Source organism: Rana temporaria, chromosome 2, assembly GCF_905171775.1.
Source record: "Rana temporaria chromosome 2, aRanTem1.1, whole genome shotgun sequence".
Classification (NCBI taxonomy): Eukaryota; Metazoa; Chordata; class Amphibia; order Anura; family Ranidae; genus Rana; species Rana temporaria.
Window position 1 is genome coordinate 88241386 of NC_053490.1, and position 21818 is coordinate 88263203.

At 42.6% G+C, this 21818-nt stretch overlaps 1 protein-coding gene across 2 annotated transcripts in view; it reads left to right on the forward strand.

Annotated features, from left to right (window-relative positions):
• ATP8A2 (ATPase phospholipid transporting 8A2) overlaps positions 1 to 21818 on the forward strand; it is an 899065-nt gene that overhangs the window by 510977 nt on the left and 366270 nt on the right. For both annotated transcript variants that reach the window (XM_040340493.1, XM_040340494.1), the window contains one exon: positions 8561 to 8671. In XM_040340493.1, the coding sequence (XP_040196427.1) occupies positions 8561 to 8671 (111 nt within the window). The remainder of the gene's footprint in view (positions 1 to 8560; positions 8672 to 21818) is intronic.

The window sequence follows — 21818 nt, forward strand, 5'->3', positions numbered from 1 at the left end:
GAGGCGCCACGTAGCACACTTGTGTCTAAACATTCATGCCAAATATGATATATGTGCCTCCGACTGGTTTCCAAGAAAGATTTATAGGTCCATAAGTTCAAAGATGAGGAGTGAAGTCTTTATACTGTATATTTAACACCATATCAGTACAAAACTAGTGAGTCTTATTTTTAAAACTAAAGCAGGGGGGCATTGTTACCTAGTCTCAATAAATTCTTATTACCTTTACACAAAGGCATAAAGCATGTTTGCATTAATTAAAACTGTGCAAAGAAATGTGTGGGCTGCTGTGGGTGCCTTTTTTTTTTCTAAAAATGCTACTCGTCTGACTGTAATATGGATCCAGCGGGTGGCTTGAGTAATTTGGGAACAAGAGTCAGTTATGCAAATTGTGTTTCAAGAAGGGGGTAAAAAATAGCAATCTATGTATCTCTCTTAGTATGGGGTTGATTTACTAAATGCAAATAGACATTGCAAAGTGCAGTTGCACTCTGCAAGAGCAGTTTCTCCAGAGCTTAGTAAATGAACAGAAGCTTTGCTGATTTCCATCATCCAATCATGTGCAAGCAAAAATTGTGTTTTTATTTCTTAAATTTCCTTGCATGTGATTGGCTATTTTTTGCAAAGTGAAGCTTTACCTAATTTACTAAGCACTGGTGCAACTGCACTTTGCAATGTTCACAGTATATTTGCCTTTAGTAAATCAACCCCTATAAGTATCCTTTCTCAGGGACAAGAACTTCTTGCTCTCCGTGGCTTTACTGTGGCACACTCCACAGCCATGCCTAAATAGAGATGGATGGGGATCTGAGCTATCAAATGTATAACTACATACAGATGGAAGAGTGCATTCACTTCTTCAAGTGGGTTTCCATGTAGATTGTTGTATTTTCAAGATATACCTGGTAATTTAACAGAGACTGGTCTCACCAGGTTCATTTGCAACCCCAATTCTAAAAAAGTTGGGACAGTGTGTAAAATCTACATAAAAACAGATTGCAGTGATAGGCAAATCTCATAAACCCATATTCTATTCACAATAGAAAATAAAAAACACATCAAATGATATGAAACCACATTGCAGTGATCTGCTATAAGCTCATGGTGACTTCAGTCACCATGAGCTCATAGAAAAACTGTTCAGCAGACTCTGAAAGTCTGCAGAACCGTTTTGCTAAAAGCTCATGGTCACTGTAGTAGTGAAAGAGACTCTAGGATTTATTTACCAAAGCTGAAGAGTTCAAAATTAGTCACACTTCTGCAGAGAAACCAATCAGCTACCAACCTCAGCTTGTTCAATCAAGCGTTGGTAATAAAACCTGGAAGCTGATTGGTTTCTATGCAGGAATGTGACTGATTTTGCACTCTCTAGCTTTAGTAAATAAATCCCTCTATGTCTTCAGTCTATTTCAATAAGAGACACCAGGAGTCTGCTTAGACCCCTGATGTCTCACCAAAGCCCACCCCCCAAAAACGTACAAACAATTAAAAATTAAATTGTAAAAAAATTATAAAAAACATAGTAAGGTCTCAGTCACACCGCATACTCCCCTGCGAGTCTGTGTTTATCCGCACGGGGATGCACGGGTGTTCTGTGCATTCTTGTGCAGGCATTCTCATTAATGTCAATTGGGATGTAGAAATTGCACACTCACAGCCGCTGCTCCCAGTTTGACATTCTTGTAGGTCTGGGTGAATGTTCCTGAGCTCACACTGTCTGCATTCAGGGCCAAGCACCCACATGCATATGGATGTCAGACTGGAAGTAGTGGCTGTGCCCATGAGACCGCTGCATCCCAATTGAAATTAATAGGACTGCCTGCAAGGAGATGCATGGAACACCTGCACAGCCCCATGGAGGTAAACGTGGCCCTCTTACTATCACCCATGTCAATGAGGCCTTAGTAGGAATTTCGCGAAATAGCGATCTGATAAACATTTGCACAACTATTGCAGTACCACATTTTTTTTATTGTACAGGTCATGTTCTTTCAAAAAATGTATGCTGTCGTTTACAAACTTTGAAAGCTGTAAGTGAAAAATAAAAAATAAAATGGAAAAATTGAAAAAATGGTCTATCCACCTAAGTGGATCAGTGAAAGGGTTAAACCTAGAAACTTTATAATTTTAAGAAGAAAAAAAGTTTATTTTTAAATTGATGGCAGCAACACGTCTCAAAAAGGTTGGGACAGTAAAAAACTGTCAGAGTGAGTGGTACTAACAAGGAAGAGCTGTAACATTAGCTAGGTTAATTGGCAAGAGGTCAGCAATATGATTGGGTATAAGAAGAGCATCTTAGAGAGACTAAGGGGGTTATTTACGAAAGGCAAATCCACTTTGCACTAAAAGTACACTACAAGTGCAGTCGCTGTCGATCTGAGGGGGACATGCAAGGAAAATAAAAAAAACTGCATTTTTGCTTGCACATGATTGGATGATAAAATCAGCAGACTTTCCCCTTATTTCAGAGCTTCCCCTCAGATCTACCGCGATCTACAGCGACTGCACTTACAAGTGCACTTTCAATTGCTCTTGCAGTGCACTTGTAGTGCAGAGTGGATTTCCCTTTAGTAAATCAACCCCAGAGTGTCTCAGAAGTGAAGATGGCAGAGGTTCACACTCATCCCCCAACAAAGGCTCCAGCTGTTCTGGCAGCTCCGGTTTCTGACATCCCTCTTATAACTGTGGGGCATGGCCATCATGTGGGGGGCATGGCCATCATCTTTGGGTGACGTCAACTGATTATATAGTTATATAAGAACTGTCAGACACCAGAGCTGCCAGAACGGCGGGTGCCTTCATTGGGGGAGGAGCGTTTTTTTTCTGGCCCTGCCGTGGTGGCCTCCATTGTGATTGACATTAAAGTCACAAGGAGACTGGGTCTCTGGGTGATATAAATTTATAGCCACGCCCCCTAGTTATATAAGAACTGTCAGACACTGGAGCTGCCAGACCGACGGGGCCTTTGTCGGGGAAGGAGCAGTTTTTTAAACTATTGTACAGAAACATTATGCACAGAATATGTTGATTCATGGTGAAAGAATTTGTCCAAAACTGTAATGATAGCAACAGCATATGCAGTAATAGCAGCAAACATTAACCTGCCTAGCGGTATTTTTGTGCTGCGATCGGTAACCCCGAGCCAGACTCGGGCTCACCTCACAGCATCCACAGGCACAAGTTACTTACCTTGTCCCTGGATCCAGCGATGCCTCCCCGATGTGTGAGCGAGCGGCATCCTCGCTCGATTCACACAGTGTCCCTGTGTGCCACCGATCTCTGTTCCCTGCGACGTTACGACGCACGGGGCCGGAGAACGGTGCCAAATTCAAAAAAGTAAATAAACACATTACATACAGTATACTGTAATCTTATAGATTACAGTACTGTATGTAAAAAATACACACCCCCTTTGTCCCTAGTGGTCTGCCCAGTGCCCTACATGTTCTTTTATAAAATAAAAACTGTTCTTTCTGCCTGCAAACTGTAGATTGTCCATAGCAACCAAAAGTGTCCCTTTATGTCAAAAGTGATTTTAGAGCAGCTAGAAAACAGCGATAATAAATTATAATCACTTGCAGAATTGAGCGATAGCGATTTGTGGGGAAATTCATCATACAAAAATAAAAGTAATGACAGCGACAATTCTGCAACTGAGCAAATTTTTGTGATTTTGAGTTGATTACATTATTGAATAATTTTTATTATAATTACATTATTATTTGTTATAATTATTTATAGTTATTTATTATATTATAATTTATGATTTTGTTTTTCAAACTTTATCATACCTGGATGTCTACTAGACTCTTGTTTGGACAGATTTAAGTGAGTTATTCCTAAGAAGGCCTACAATTTAAAACGTCAAATTTCCATTCAAAATAATTGTACTGCTTTCAGCACCTAAAATCTGAAATAATCATACCGCCAGGGAGGTTAAAAGCAGGTGAGAAGTCAAACAGGTGCAATAGTGTCATGAAGAAAAGCACCACACAAGCTCAAATGAATATAAAATAAGGCTATTATTCAGTATAAAATAATATAACAAAAAATTATTTATATAGAGCTACATGAAAACCGACATGCAGGACTCAGGAGACTGACTGATTAGTTAGAAAACATTTCCTATACTTTTCCCCCAGATTGTAGTGATATCAATAAGAGATCATTAAAAATCTCAGTAGGCATCCCTATAAGTCATTTATAAAGCTATGCACCATTCTTCTGCTTGGAAGGGATCCTATTTATTCCAAGTCTAATGATTTATATATCACACTTTAGGTCCTGGTCACAGTACATTTGAAATAGCCTATGCATTCTTTCCAGATGAACTGCCATGTGCTCCTTAACAAAGCAATGTGTGTGTTATAAATTCTCTGCTATCTGCCCTGGGTTAGCACCTTCCAAAAAGCATTAAAGAGCTTACTGTTCATGTCTCATATTCTGACCCTGCCAATAATGTAGCTATACAGTGGTTGTGTCAGTGAGGTGGAATGCCCATTTAAGCTGGACTGAGCTCCCCCTCTATTAGAATGCAATAATCCATGTGAGCATTATCTTAAAGCAAAAGGTTGTCTTCTGTAATGTGAATATAAATTACAGGCATCCATTTTTTAAAGAGCTTCTCAATCAGAAGTATTCTTACCCAGTGGCAGTTTTGATAATCGGTTGATAAAATGCTGGGTTTTCTGTAGGATGTGGAAAAGCATAGAAAGGGTTGTGCCTGTAGTAGTATATTATATTATACAGTAGTTCTAAGAAAAATACATATGCAGCACTTTCATACAAATAGCAAAAAGTCCATCACAATCCCATTAGAGCAGTGGTTCTCAACCCTCTAGTGCCGTGACCCCTTGATAAAATTTCCCAAGTTGTGGGGACCCCTAACAGTAAAATTATTTTTGTAGCGTGGGTTGTCAGCACCCAAGGCAAGACAAGTAATTTGCGCCCCTAACCCACAGACATTTAGCGCTCCCCGAGTCCTTTTAATGGCAACTATAATCACAGGTAGTGTCACTCACTGTGTTTCCGACTTTGTGGTGTCTCGTAGCAGTGACACTGATGCCGTAATCAGGAGATAGGGTCTCCTCCAGCCCCTCCCACTTCACATTTCTCACCAGTCAGCTGACCTCTAGTCTTTGCCCCCCAGCCATGCCGTGAACTTAATGGGCAACTGCGAAGAGGCTGAGTGGGCGGCTGCGGGTTCCAGGAACAACCCATCTGGGTGGCCACAGGCTCCAGGGATAGCAAAAAGGCTGGGAGAGTGATGCAGGCTTCAGGAAAAGACCAGGATTCGGTGACCCCTGGCAAATCCTCATTCAACCCCCAAGGGGGTCCCGACCCCCAGGTTGAGAACCACTGCATTAGAGCATCCAAAACTTGGTAGACGCACCACAAGTGCACTGTTAAAACACAGGATGATAAGAAAATGTCCTCCAACAATATCATATTGTTCCAAGCCTCTTACCCTTTTTTGCGGACCCCCTGAATAAGAGTGGTCAGCTGCGCTCATTTAAACCTCAGTCCCAAAAGGTACATCCAGAGTAGCCTCCTGGTAATTTAAAATCCTCAAGACTGGAATGCTTCACTAAAACCAATATCAGACCATGCAACATAGAGGGACAAAACAAAACCTCATTGTGCAGTATTAAAAACAGGTCTAAGTTTATTAAAGTACATCAGAATACTGACAAACACCAATGCATAAAGCACATGTTAATCCAACAGTAATAGCCAAGTTTCCAACCAACAAAATGGCCGACATACGTGCATGGCGATGTCACCTGACCAGGCTCCATCCAACACGTTTCAGCACAAAGAAACTTCATTAAAGGCATCCCTGATGATGTATTTGTGGGATGAAACCCATTGGGGGGAGCCTGGTCACGTGACATTGTCACGCTCGGAAGTCGGCCATTTCGTTAGTTGGAAACCTACTGTCAGATTAACATACGATTTATGCCTTGATATTTGTAAGTATTCTGATGCACTTTCATAAACTTAGACCTGTTTTTAATACTGCACAATGAAGTTTTGTTTTATCCCTCTATTCTGCATGGTCTGTATTATACAGTAGTTCTGCCATTAGGTGTTTCACTACTGTGATACCAAGGTTATACGGTATGCTAAACTTGTCAGTTCATTGTGAGATCCATGCCATGTGGGGGTAGTCTGAGCATTACAGGCATGCCCCACTTTTAAGTACACAATGGGGATTATTTACTATCGCTGGAAAGCGCAAAATCAGGCTCACTTCTGCATAGAAACCAATGAGCTTCTAACCCCAGCTTGTTCAATTAAGCCTGGTAATAAAACCTGGAAGCTTATTGACTTCTGTGCAGAAGTGAGCCTGATTTTACTTTTGCCATTGAACAACGAGGAAATAGAGAACATGTTCTCTATTTCCTCGCCGAGGTCCTCGTCGGCTTCCTCGGCCGAAAGTGTACACACGGCCGGGTTTCTCGGCAGAATTCAGCTCTGAACCGAGTTTCTGGCTGAATTCTGCCGAGAAACTCGGTCGTGTGTACGGGGCCTTACTGCATGACATTAAGGGCCTGTTCATAGTGATGTCTTGCAAAAATGTAAGGTAAAGTATGTGCTGTTTTGGGCACCAGTTCACAAAAAGGATATTGGGGAACCGGAGAAAGAGCAGAGAAGGGCAACCAAACTGATAAGAGGCATTGGGGATCTTAGCTATGAGGAAAGATTAGAGGAATTGAATTTATTCCTAAATAGGAGATTACACAAGTGGTCTATATAGTGAACCTGGTGTTGAGTTATTCACAGAGATTTAACCTATAAATACGGAAAGGCTTCTTCACAGTAAGAGCTGTGAAAATGTGAAATAGACTCCCTCAAGAGCTGGTTCTGGCCAACTCAGTAGAGTGTTTTTAAAAAGGCCTGGATTCTTTCCAAAATGCACAAAATATAACGGGATACTAATAGTTATAGGTAAAGTTTATCCAGAGAATATCCGATTGCCTCTTGGGGAATCAGGAACAATTTTTTCCCCCTCTGGAGCAATTGGATCGTGTTTTTTTTTTTTTTGCCTTCATCTGGGTCAACTGTGGGTATAGGGTTGTGAAAATGGAGATTTGTGTGTTTTGGTATTTTTTTTGTGGGTTGAACTAGATGGACTTTTGCAACCAGATTAACTATATAACTATGTGTTTTGGTGCATTTGTCCAAATTAGTCTTCTCTGACTCTCCTACTTCAGTCTCTGTCTGTTCCTGCAGTTGGGCTATGCTGTTCTGTTTTTTATATCCTGAACTGACCTGTATGGGTCTTGACTTCGGGTCTTGATCTGACCTGTATTGGTTAAGAAGACATCTGTTCCTGTTTGTCTATATTGGCTTTGACATCTGAACCTGTTTGTGTGTATAAGTACCTTGTTGCTTCTGGTTACAACTATGTTTCTGTCTGCCTGCATATACTGTACTGGTAATCTGTATTGTAAAGCTCCAAGTCCATCTGTACCATTAACAGCTCAGGTGAAGGCCAGCAAGAGCCATTTACCTTCACCTGGCAATGCAGTATACTCAGGATGATTAGTTCTGACTTTGTGCCTTCTCTCTCCTTTGTGTCTTCTCTGTGCTCAGATTTCTCTACTGCTGCCATAGATTTCCACTATGCTCCTGTCATCAAGTTCCTTCTCTCCTAACGTATAAAAAAAACTATATATGGGGGTAGCAGTCCCCCTACTACCTGTGACATTAGGGAAAGAGCACAGATGTAAAATTTGCACTTATGCACTGCTTCCTAATATCTATAGTAGCAGTAATGGCCGCAATAGCAGAAGGAAAGGGCTTACTGCTGACTGGTTGGGGGGTGACGGGATGTTGATTCAGGTGGTGCAGAGGAGCAGAACAGTCTTCAGCAGATTTTTGTCTACATTTTGTTGAACTGCTATGGTGCTTGAATGGAATGAGGGAGGGATTATAATGTCCCAGATTTAAACACACATTTTCTATAGTGGCCTTAGAAAAAATTCTTCCCTTTTCTCTCACTCTGTCATTAACATATGAATCAATGTTACATGTGATTTTTATTTTTGGCATCACACTATACTTGTATATTATAACAAATAACACTATATACATATAGATATAAAAATGTGCAATTGTCTTATTAGTCCCTATGGTTCCTCTCATAAAGAGGATGTGAGACATTTATCTTAAGAGCACCTTGTATAGGCAGCATTTGGCAGGGTCCTCACTTTGGCTTTGGGCCCCTACAATCTGCTCTGCACCCCTGTATAATGTGAGGGAAGATGTCATTTCTAGTAACCATAGGGACATACAGCTAATGTTGATTTTGGATTTTTTTCCCTATTACTTCACATTACTTCCGTACTGTAAATTAATTTCATTTACAATAAATAAAGATGTGACAGACAGTTCCAGTTTCCATTATAAAACATTAGGAAATATAATGTGTGAACATTAAATCATCCTCTTCCCGTACCCCCAAGTCAAAAGCAGTGCGTGCCATAGACTTGTTATTAGAGTTTCGCATCAGGTTTCCTCTGAAGTATTTTTTTTTCTTTTTTCTTCTTTTTAGTTTTGTTACTTGGAGAAACTTCTTTTAGTCCATGGAGCCTGGAGCTACAATCGTGTGACCAAATGCATCCTCTACTGTTTCTACAAGAATGTGGTCCTGTACATCATCGAGGTAAGATTAATGGCAAACCAAACAAGTACATCAGGCCAGCGTGCCATTATTGTCTGCAGGCTTGCTAGGGACATCCGCTGCCTGGCCTTAACTCAAGCCAAGTATAACAGAACGAAATGACACAGACATTTATCAAGTGGCGAGTTCCCCTTCTCAGCTTATGCACAACGGCCTGTAGGAATAGCTCAGCTTACCATATTCACATTGTCTCTTGAATGATGTGCACCAAGCACAAAATCCATTAAGTGCACAGAGACAGCTGCCACAATATTGTGAGGGCACATGTTCCAAGCCTCTAAGTAATCATTCCGGACCTTCCCAGCTCTTTATATTTCAACTTCAAACGGTGGTTTACATAGCCAGATTTTGGATGGGTCTGTGCTGTGCAGTTATGCTTTCAATCCAACACACAAGGTAAATCCACAAATAAATCCTGGGCTATAGCTCCCGCTACTAAATACAGCTTGAAAAAAATCTGCTTCTGCTTTGATATCTGTATCACTGACGATATGATACCATGACCTTGTGGACTAAGGGGGCAAAGGGATGCCTGTGATCTCCTTTACACACTGTACATACCATGCTTGGGGCTTGTCAACAATACTTTTTGAGGAAAACCCCAAATGTCTAAGGCCTCTTACCCAGAATGCAGCGGTGGTTATGGTTTGAGTTGTATTGTTTAGTTAAAAAATAACTGCTGAATCATGCTGAAATGTTCCTTATCTGTCCACTAAAAACCTTTCTACTGAATAAGGCATTGAAAAACAATACTTTTTCATATTGAAGCTGCTTAAATATGTACCAGCTAACATTCACATAGAAAGTATCTAGTTCTGGATTGAGTTAATACCTTCCCTATAAATTCTCTAGAAACAAATGGTGTAACGTCGCATAGTTCTTCATGTCCGTTGTGTAAACTTGAAAGTTATGATGACTACTATGGTCTATGGTGGCCATCTCACTCAGTGAGTACATATACCATTTATAATGCATACAAACTATATAAACCGGTTAGCCATAACTTTATTACCACTGGGTTAAGTAACATTGATTATCTTGCTACAATGGCATCAGAAAGTCAGTGGGATATATTTGGCAGCACATAAGCATGCTGTTCCTGAAGTTGATGTATTAAAAACAGAAAAAATGGGTATTGGGCTGAGTAGTCACAGACTGGTCAGGCTGCCCATGTTGACCCATGTCGACATCCAAAAGCACCTACAAGGGGCCCATAAGCATCAGAACTAGTTTGCAAAGCAATGGAAGAAGGCAGCTTGGTCTGATGAATCATGTATTCTTTTACATCATGTGGACTGCTGGGTGTGGGTGCATTGCTTACTTGGGAAAGAGATAGCTCCAGGATGCAGTATGAAGGGAAGACAAGATGGCAGAGGCAATGTTCTTCTGGGATGAAAAAGGAAAATCTATTTAGGGGTGAGCAGCACTTTCCCCCATCACTTTGTGTCCTTATCCTTTTTTTTTCATGTTCTTCTGGGAAACCTTGCGTCCTGCCATTCATGTGGAAATTTATTTAAAGTGTTGACTTGGCTTTCAAATTCTCCAGATCTCAATCCAGTTGAGCATCTGTGGGATGTGCTGGAAAAACAAATTCAATCCATACAGGCCCCATCTCTCGACTTACAGGACTTAAAGTATCTGCTACTGACAGCTTGGTGCCAGGTACTTCAGCATACCTTTAGCGGTCTAGTGGCAACCATAACCCTATGGGTCAGGGCAGTTTTGGGAGCAAAAGGGGGACCTACTCAATATTAGGTGGGTGGTCATAAAGTTATAGCTGATCGGGGTATATAACACATTCTCTTCAGTAGGTATGTGCATGCTTATGTACACTGCACATTTATTTTCTGAATATACTGTATGACGTAGTTTGATGGTTGAAGGATATGGTGTAAAAATATGGTGGAATTTGAAAAAATGGCTCTCTTTGTCATAAGTAGTAGCTGAGTTTTTTGGGGGCTGATTTGGAAAATGTACCCTTTGTCTCTGTTGTCCACTATTCCTGGTATAGGTTGTATAGGTTCACCAATAAAATGGATGCCCCTGCTTATTAGTGTAGTACTGGTGTGGCCCACAAGGCAGTGGGCTCAATAATTATTGATTTGGAATGGCTGTTGGTTGGCTTTCTAATTTATGGTAAAACCTTATCTATTATAAAGCAACTTCGTCAAATAGGGGTGTACAAAATGTCCTTGCAAAAAAGACATTAAATACTCACCTCACCTGTCCACACTATCGATCTCCGCTGTAGTAAAGATAAACTACTGAACTACTGATACTTCTTGGAGTGTCAATTTCCTGGTTTCCCCTGCTTGTCCACAGGACACAGTAATTTATGGTTACCACTTGCCTCTATTTTTCTGGAACAGTCTCAATTTTGAGGGGGTCTACCCCTGAGAAGCAGGCCTCCCCAGTTTTGCCCCTAGCGGCAGGCACACCAGTCACTGTTTCCATCCACTTCAGCAGTCTCCAGAGGCTCGCCCCAGACCATTATCAAGAGCAGAGGTCTCCAAACTTTCTAAACATAGGGCCAGTTTAGTTTCCTTCAGACTTTAGATGGGCTGTGGTGATGCGGAATACAAAATGTCCAAGCATCTGTGGGAGTAAACTCCCTTATAATTAGTGTCAATGGGAGGAATTGTGACCCATCATTGGTGTCATTGGGAGGAACTGTGCCCTTCATTTGTGTCAGTGAATAAAATAGTGCCTCAAGGGCCAGATAAAAGCAAGCAAAGGGCCGCAGTTTGGAGACTGCTGATCTAGAGGATAAAATTTACCTTGCACCTGGTGGTGAATACTTGAAAGAAAGCCAACCAAGAGGAAACATTTGTAATTGGGGATTGTGAGTCTCTGCTGGAGAAGAAAGGTCTGTACTTGGGAAGGGGGAGGCATGTGCTGGGGGGTCTGTGGTCTGTACCGCAGGGAAAAATTCTGTACTGTTGGGGGGGTGTTGTCTGTATGGGGGGTTGTTTGGTCTGTACTGGGGGGAGAGGTCTATACTGGAGAGTAAAGATTTATATTGGGGGGAATTATACTGGCATGAGGGGTAAATTCTTGGTTCTACTGTGTACACTGACCTGTACATTACATATCTGTATCCCTGACCCCTACACGCATTAATACACACTTCTGACCCCTGCATTCCATGCATAATGCACTTCTGACCCATGCACTGTGCACCATGCCAACTGTATTCTGTGACTCCTGTAAACTGTGTTATGCTCTCCTAACCCCTGCAGTGTGTGCATTGCGCACTGTTCACCAGACTCGGGATCGCTCGCAGTGTACACAGGCAGGGAATTACTTACCTTCTCCCTGGATCCTGCGATGCCTCCCCGATGTGTGATCGAGCTGTGTCCTCGCTCGATTCACACAGTGCCGTGTGCCGCCGAGCTCCGTTCCCTGCGACGTTACGACGCAAGGGGGCAGAGATCGGTGCCAAATTTGAAAACGTAAATAAACACAATACATACAGTATACTGTAATCTTATAGATTACAGTACTGTATGAAAAAAAATACACACCCCCTTTGCCCCTAGTGGTCTGCCCAGTGTCCTGCATGCACTTTTATATAATAAAAAAATCTGTTCTTTCTACCTGGAAACTGGAGATTGTCCATAGCAACCAAAAAGTGTCCCTTTATGTCAAAAGTGGTTTTAGACCAGCTAAAAAAACAGCGATAATAAATTGGAATATATATAGTTGCGCTAGTATCAAAGGAAAACCTTTACAGAGAAGGTGACCATAAATGTGAAAGTTGCATGAGTGAACATGAACCGTGAATTATATTAAAGTGTCTGTCTTCATAAACAGTAAACCACATTTTTAAACGTGAAATTTAAAAATCATGAAATGGGCAGTGGCATAAACCTATGTGCAAAAACCAAATACAGATCATAAATTGATGTGAACAAATCATGAACTATAAGCCCTGCAATGGGCTGTACCACTAGTATTAGGCAAAAACGTAAACACAGTGAATTGAAAAGAAAAAGAAAGTCCATATGGCTGCAATATGAGGAAACACCCAGTGATGGTCCAAAATGACAGCTGCTCGTTCTTCCTGAGATCCGCAACTTTAAGTGAATTCCACCACCATAGTGTACCGTATTTATCGGCGTATAACGCGCACCGGCGTATAACGCGCACCCTAATTTTAGGAGGGAAGTTTTAGGAAAAAAACTTTCAACAGCCCCTTTTATATTCCAAAACCCCCTGCACATTACATACAGATCCCAGCACATTACACATAGATCACATCCCAGCACATTACATATAGATCACATCCCAGCACATTACATATAGATCACATCCCAGCACTTAGATCACATCCCAGCACATTACATATAGATCACATCCCAGAACTTAGATCACATCCCAGCACATTACATATAGATCACATCCCAGAACTTAGATCACATCCCAGCACATTACATATAGCCCCCAATCCTGTGGGAAAAAAATATTTTTTGTTGTTTTGTACTTACAGTTTTGATGTCTTGCGCGGCGTCCATCTGCGGCCTCATCGGGTCCGGCGTCCTTCTGCGGCCTCGTCGGGTGTCCTCTTCGGCGGGTCCGGCGTCCATCTTCGGCGGGTCCGGCGTCCATCTTCGGCGGGTCCGGTGTCCATCTTCGGCGGGTCCGGCGTCCATCTTCGGCGGGTCCGGCGTCCTTCGGCGGCGTCCTCCCGCTCGTTTCCCGCCACGACTTTGAATACTGCGCCCGCATATAGCGAGCGCAGTACACTCGTGAATCTTCGGGCAGGCTCGGGCGCCTCTCGCACTGACGTCCTGTACGCTCAGGACGTCAGTACGAGAGGCGCCGAGACTGGCCGAAGATTCACGAGTGTACTGCGCTCGCTATATGCGGGCGCAGTATTCAAACTCATGGCGGGAAAGCGGGTATCGGCGTATACTGCGCACCCACGATTTTGCCCTGATTTTCAGGGCAAAATAGTGCGCGGTATACGCCGATAAATACGGTAAGTAAAACTGCTTACCAGAGCCAAAGGTCCCTTTTTGATATAGGACCAAAACCGAACCCAGCAGACACGACAGAACACTGGATCCATGGCGTGATGATACGATGTTGTAATACGACAAACTCCTCAGCATAAACGTCAATTGGTATGGTATCATGCAAATAAATCAGATGCCTCGATAGTGTAAAACCAATGCCTTTTATTAAAATATAAAAGAAACAGTAAAAAACTCACATTTTGTAAGTGTAAGACCAGCCTTAAACCTGTTGCGCTGGCCGGACGCAAACAGGAAAACCCGTCCGTATGGGAAACCGAGCAGATGAGGGTGATGACGTCAGCAAGCCGCTCGTTCCCCTGACGCGTTTCGTGATAGGTCACGTCGTCTCGGGGCACCTCAGACGACGTGACCTATCACGAAACGTGTCGGGAGGAACGAGCGGCTTGCTGACGTCATCACCCTCATCTGCTCGGTTTCCCATACGGACGGGTTTTCCTGTTTGCGTCCGGCGGCGCAACAGGTTTAAGGCTGGTCTTAAACTTACGAAATGTGAGTTTTTTACTGTTTCTTTTATATTTTAATAAAAGGCATTGGTTTTACACTATGAGAATTAACAATATCTCTGAAAAGGACTCCATCAGACTCCAGAGCCAGCACCATGACACCAATAACTTTCCAGCTGTCTGCATTCTCACCTACACTGAAAGAAGAGCATTGTCCCCACTGGCTACCAATGCAAGAGGCATTTTCCCACTGATATCCAATGAATTGTGTTTTTAAGGGATTCCCTGACCCCTGAAAATTATTTTAAGGATTCCTCTGTATTAAAAAGGTTAAAGAAAGCCTGCCCTTAAATGTTTTTTTTTTTAGAAACCGTAGAGATATCAGCCACGTGTGGAGTGGTTTGTTTGCAATGGGTTGGCTAACTTATTAGAATTGATTTGCTAAAGCCAAATATGTTGCCCGCTTTGAAAGGGGAACTTTACTTAAGCTGACTATACACTATTAGATTTTTGAGCAAGAATTTGTACTAGATGTCATTCAAAAGTAGTTAAAAATGTCAAGGAAAAGACAAGACAGCTGCACACCTATGATGTATCCAACATCAAGACTTTAATTCAGCAAAGTCCTTTGGCCTCGATCCCTGCCCAGAAATCCCTCGCTCTAATGTGTTTCCCCACTCAAGGCTTAGTTGTAGAGATAGTTAATAATTTAATTTTTCTTTTTCTTTTTTGCATTTGGGCTTTCTTGAATGAAAACCAAAACACTGTTAGAAATGTATTCATTTAAAAAGAAAAATTCAGTCCTGCTTTTTCAAATTTTCTCATCACTGTGGTCAAAATAAATGTTGATTTGACCCCACAAACAATTGGGAAATTGAATGCACATCTTAAAATGAAGATGAAGCTCTGCTGATTTTCATTGTTCAATCATATGCAAACAAAAATACTGTCTTTTTTATTATGGTTGCATGGGTATTCTTTGCAAAGAGAATTTTCATCACATTCACTGAGCCAGATGAAAAATCACTTGCAAAGTGAAAATCATATTTTGCTTTGGTAAACCAACCCTATTGACTAGCATTGTGGGGAGTAGTAAAGAACAAAAATTGTTCAGCACTGCAAAGCAAAACGAAGCTCCTGCATATTATAGGTGTACCACCCACCTGGTAGGTTGCCAGGAAGCTAGGTAAATTTAGCTCTTTTTGGCTGCTCTGTAGTCATTGGAGCAACTATTGATTTATTTGGGCTGTTATAAATTTCACAGGCTGCAGATATGAATGCTTCCAGAAAATAAAGGGCTGGGAGAGTCAAATAGGGACCTTAAATATTTATGGTACTGCAGCCAATCCCTGGAGAGGTGTGCCTAGTAAGTGGCTGGGGAGGAACATAAATAGTCTGGGGTCTGGAGTAGCCATGGTCTTGATGTTCTGATGAACTGATGTTCATTGAGGTCCCAGCTATAGCAGAGCTGGGGCCCTATTTCTACTTACTCCTGGAACTAAGGACTTGGTCTGGAGAGTGCCTGGTGGAAACTAGGTGTGCAGCTGCCGTGGAAAATTGTGAGTACTGATCCAAGCTCAAGAATCCAGTGACTGTGTGCTGTTCTACTTTCGGGGCCACCGGTAGCTTTTCCTCTGGGACTGCTTCTTTCAGGGTCTGAGTTCTGGTTTTCCCCTGGGTTACTAAAGGCTGCTCAAAGATGCAGAGGTGTAACTAGGAACTTCAGGGCCCTGAGAAAATAAATCATGAAGGGCCCCCCCTGGCCCCCGACCAGGGCCCCTCCCACTGATCCCCGGGGGCCTTTACGCCCATCATGGGACTCTTTATTACGGGTTCCACAGTGGGCCACTGTTCCGCAACTGGTGTCAGTAGTTATTTTTGTTTGTTTTATTTTTATTTTATTTTTTTTACCATTTAATATATATATATATATATATTTTTACTATTTTCTTTGTTGTTATTTCTTTTTACATATTTTTTGGGATCCTCATTTAGAGGCGTTGGTGAAATATCAGGGGTCTAAACAGTCCCCTGATGTCTCACTTTTGAGACAGAGAAATGGACTGAGGTCACATTCATCAGTACCTTTTTCTGCAGCCTTAGCTGCACAAAACTAATGAACAGGCATAGCTTTGTACAGAGGCCTCATATTCATTCATAAACTGAGGCATAGTAAACAACCCCAGCTATGAATGATTAAAAACAACATCAGTGATCGGTACCGGTCATTGACTCTATTCATTAAAACAAGGAAGGGGGCGGTAAATTACCCATTTGCCAGCTTCTTCCCTGCTCTTCATCCTGACAGATCCCCGACAGCACCCGGAGGGAGGTGGTAGGGGGAAACCCGGCAGCACTGTGGGGGGTGGGCAGAAGGTCAGGCATAAGGAGGCAGCGGGGGTGGCACGTGGAGGAGCCGATGCCCTCTATTTCCCTCCTGCAGCTGCTGAATGTCTGCGGGAGGGTGAGGAGGGTTCAGCGGATTGATGGGTTCTTCTACATGCCGTTGCCCTCCTATCCAGGCATACAGGGGGATCTCAATGACAACCTGCAAAGAAGTTGCAACTAGTGAAGTGTGTCCTCTGTTGCAAGTCAGCATTTCTGGAGTATCCTATACCACCCCAACCCGCTCCTTTTTAAAGTCCTGCAAGCAATAAATCTAAAAAGACATCCCCTACACTTTTTAAGCGAGGCCGGAATGAAAGGACTGTTAGTGTGACTGGTAACCTCTGCACTGTTTGGGAAGGAACTAGTTAAATACAGCGGCTCCTTCAGGGGTAGCACTACATAAGTAAATACGACTGTGTCACATACATATATAATTACAAGCTACAAACAGAAACTAAGCATTTGAAGCACAGAAAAAAATATCATTACAGGTTTATCCAAAAAATATGAAAAGACTGTACATCTCCCTAGTTATATTTGCAGAGTTTAGAGAGACTTTTTTTTCCCAGCATTGCTATCTCCCTAGTCTTTGATAAACTTTGCTAGCCAAGAGGAATGAAGAACATCTACAGCTTTAAATAAATAGGTACAGTGACTGCATATGTGTGCTGAGCCTGTAGCAGTAAGTGTTCTTAGCTATTCCTATAATTGGAATGATGGTGTTCTATCATGGCTTCTGCAGCTGCTGCTATGGCTCTGCAGCATAATGTGTTTAGTTACAATCCACAGGAGAGTACTTCTGCTATGTGTAGTTGTATGCTTCGAGCATCAATTCTTGTTCTTAGTTCTTAAAGTGTATGTAAACCCCAGCAATGAACTCTTCTTATTTGCTCCCTTTTGGTTAGGTAAATATGTTGAAAGTTGAAAAAGTTTTGTTATATCTGTTCAATGGGTACAACAAAATACATATTCTAGGATAGCAACACTGCTTCTGCAGATCAGCAAGTGAATATAAAAGAAAGCAAACCTGAAGAGAGAAAACAAATGCAGCCATTACAGCTAAGGACTGGCAAGCTGCACTCAGTTCTTGGGTTTTGATACACTTTAGTCTTTCATTTTGGCATACATAGTTGGGGAGATTTACTAAAACTGGTGCACTCAGTTTCTAGGATTTATTGTCAAAGCTTAACCACTTGCCTCAAAATCTCAAACCTGTAAGTAATTTTTCTCAAGTGGTTGTATCGGGGTGATGCCTGCAGCTTTAGGCATCACCCCGGTACCGTTTACGGTACCCGGTAGGGCTTTCTTGTAATAACAGCTTATGCGGCTAAGCAGCCACTCAGCTGTTACGGTATTACAAGCAGCAGCAGGAGGGGACGCCCCCCATCTTCCGCGGCTTGTCTTGGCTCTCCAGTCCCACCGGGAGACCCAATCCACCAGCCGGCACGTCCGCCGGCTAGCCAGAGACCCGAAAAATCCAGAATCGGCTTTGACCGGGTCTCTTCGATGCAGTAACCCGGAAGCAATGTTACTTCCAGGTTAACTCTTTTAAAAAATACACAGTGTTTAAAAACACAGATCTTGGCATTTTGAATACTTTCAAGTGCAGAGGAGGGGTTTGGGGTCTTTTAGAGTACTGCCTATTAGAGGAATGGGTGCTTTAAATTTTGCACTAGAATTATTAAACATCCCTTGTGACAGAAATAAAAGTCATCAGAATTCTTTTTTTAAAGGGACAGTGTAAAAAAAATTATATTAATTTAAAGCACCCATTTTCTATGCTCATCTGCCAAAGAAAATGCATACATAAGTCGCGTCCGCAAATGTAAACAGTGCTCAAACCACACACGCGATCGTTAGAATGAGAGTAATAATTCTAGTTCAAGACCCCATCTGTAACTCTAAACGGGTAACCGTTAAAAAATATTAAAATGTCACCTATGGAGATTTTTAAGTAGTTTGTCGCCATTCTATGAATGTGTGCAATTTAAAGTGTGGCACGTTAGGTGTTTATTTACTTGGCGTAACATAATTTTTCACATTATACAAGAACATTGGGCAAACTTTACTGTTTCGTTTATTTTTTATTCATTGAAGTGTATTTTTTCCAAACAAATTGCGTTTGAAAGACTGCTGCCCGAATACAGTGACATTATTCTCTAGGATCTCTGTTAACAAATATATATATATATATATATTTGTTAAGTAATTTTTTAGCAGAAAATACTGATTTTAACTTGTAAGCAACAAATCTCAGAAATAGGCCTGGTCTTGAAGTGGTTAATTGAACAAGCTGAAGTTAGAAGCAGATTTTGTGTATACCAGTGAATGAATGACATTGCTTTTGTTGCAGTGCAATCAGCCCTGAGTACTAGTTGTTCAAATTGTTATTTGCAGTAATCTACTGAGTCTGATTCCCTTTTTCAAAGGAAAATATCCCCCCAAGGTCTGTTTGTTTATGGGTAGCCATATGCCATATTCAGGGATGGACTGGCCATTGGGACTACAGGGAGTTTCCCGGTGGGCCGATGGCTCAGTGGGCCGGCTTCAGTGACAGCAGACCGCCGCCCCCCTCTGCTCCTATGTATCTCCCTTCCCGCATCGCTCACCTCCTCTCCCTCCCCACAGCACTCACCTGGGGGGAACAAAGAAGCAGCGGGAGGACCAGAGGAGCAGGGACGACGACAGAGGAGCATGGGGAAGGGGACAGACAGCTGACTCAACAGCTATGGCCTGGGAGTTTCTCACTTCTGCCTAATATTGTCCCATAAGGGGGGGCACCGAACTGATTCTTTTCCCCCGGGGGAAATAATGTCTAGCTTCCCTACTGGTACTGCCTATAAAAGTACCAGTACCAGCCGCTCTACTCTAATAAAGTAGAACGGCTAGTGGCTAGTGAAGGGGGAGAGGGGGTGCGGGTGGCCGGGGGGGGGGGGTGCGGGAGTTGTCCGGCCGCCATGGGAGAGACCTGTCAAAGTGGGCCAGTCTGAATGAAGTCCAGGGCCAAATTTATGTCCCAGCCCTGGCCGTGTTTGGAAATCTTGTGTTTTATTGGCTGGTGGTTATGTTGTTTTGTGTTTTCTTCAAGTAAAGTACATTTTCATAGGGTGACGCCCTATGTGTTACACAGCCAGTCTGCTGTCTCTGCTGCCAGAAGGAAGTTAAACTTTATTCCGCTTTAGGTGTGGCGATAAAGGGTTTTGCAAGATGTTTTGTAAAATACATTAAATAAAAACTGTAAAGGAAGAGAAGGTGCAGTCAAATTCAGTGCAAACCCCCTGAGATCTAATACAAGCATATTGCTCTGCGGATGGTCTTCTAACAGGAAGAGCTGCACTTCCAGGCACAGAATCAAATCAGGGCTTCTGTTGAATTTCATGTAGAAAAATAAACTAAGTGCACTCTTTTTATTTTCACGTGTGCACATTGTTTAGAAGGGGTTCCTGTGGTGAATAGCCACTAGCCGGACAGTGTTGCTTTAGCCTAGCTAAATGGCCGAGCCTCCTGGCAGGAGAAGGGCTGTGTTTATTTGACTTTTCTAGGGATGTGCGTGAATACAAACCAGCGGTTTAAGGAAAAGGTAATGAACAGAGATGTATTTAGACCAAGTGCCGCTGTGAGGATTTTACAGTACGTTAATTCATAGTAAGTGAGCTCAGTGTGTGCCCTGTGTGCTTTAAATTCTCTGCCCACCACTAGAAATAGAAGTGGTGTGTACAGATCACAGCTGTATATCCTTTTCTTATTTGGGGGCATACTTATCAGAGAAGTCAAATTTACCAATAATCACTTCAATACATTGGGAAAATATAGTGTATTCATGAAAAAAGTACAGCTATACAGTACATCACATATAATTATGCACTAAAAGTAGATTTAGGAGTCTGTGACATCAGAGATGTGCAGAAATTGTAACCATGACGTAAATATAAATGCATAAAATGCATTAACTAAAATAATAAAATACTCCTGGGTTGTTTTTTTTATGAAGTCAACAGCAAACGCAGACTGCAGTTTATACTGTATGTATATGTCATTCTTTCATGGTGACAGCTGTCTATACTCTGTGCCCATCAGCCTCACAGGAAACCTGCAGTCTTTTGTGCCAGAAAGGTGTGCTACCTATTTCGTCTGTTCTTAAAGGGGTTGTAAAGCTTTGTGTTTTTTCACCTTAATGCATCCTATGCATTAGGCTGAAAAAACACCTGGTGGCCCCATCCCCCCCCCCCCCGTTTTACTTACCTGAGCCCCTTCATCTCTTTGGCGGGGTCGCATTGTCCTTCTCTCCACAGGGTGCCAGCTCTTGATTGGATAGATTAGGCTCCATTCACACCTAGGCAGACAAATTTGCGGCGTTTTGTCGCCGCAAATTGCGGTACACAGGGTGCCAGCTCTTGATTGGATAGATTAGGCTCCATTCACACCTAGGCAGACAAATTCGCGGCGACAAATCGCGGTACAAATAGCGGCGTTTTGTACTGCGATTTGCGGCGACAAAACGCCGGTATTGTCCGCCTAGATGTGCCCCAGATTGACCCCCTCTATGGAGATGGTTCCCATCTCCTAGCCGAACGCCAAAAGCCGCCTGAAAAAAAGGTCCGGGACCTTTTTTCAGGCGGCAGGCGTCCGGCGTTCAGCGTGGAGATGTGAACCATCTCCATAGAGGGACATGTGTTTTCATCCCTCTGGCGGCAGCGGCGTAGCACTACAGGCGTAAAAATGCCTAGGTGTGAATGGGGGCTTATAGCAGCGCAGCCATTGCCTCCTGCTGCTGTCTTACAAATCCAATGACGTTGGTGCCTGGGGGCAGGGCCAAGTCCGGCATTTATGTCTGTGGACGCAAATGCTGGACTCTGGAGCGTGCCCACAAGGTAACCCCCTCAGGAGAGCGCTTCTCCTAGGGGGTTATCTGATGCAGGGTGGAGCTGCCGGGGGCCCCCAAGAGAGGATGTTCGGGGCCACTCTGTACAAAACGAGCCGCACAGTGGAGGTAAGTATGACATGTTTGTTATTTTAAAAAAATTAAAAACGATCCTTTACAACAACTTTAAAGCTGAACGTCAGGCAAACAGCTAAATACAACGATGAAAAATGTATAAGGGAGCTGCTTTGCATGCCAAAGGATTTGTATTTCTGTCTTACGACCCATTCAAGGGCATTCTTCTTAACTACTTGCCGACCAGCCGCCGCAGTTATACGACGGCAGGTCGGCTCCCCTGCGCGAGGTCACGTAGATCTGGAATGTTCAATCAGGCTTTA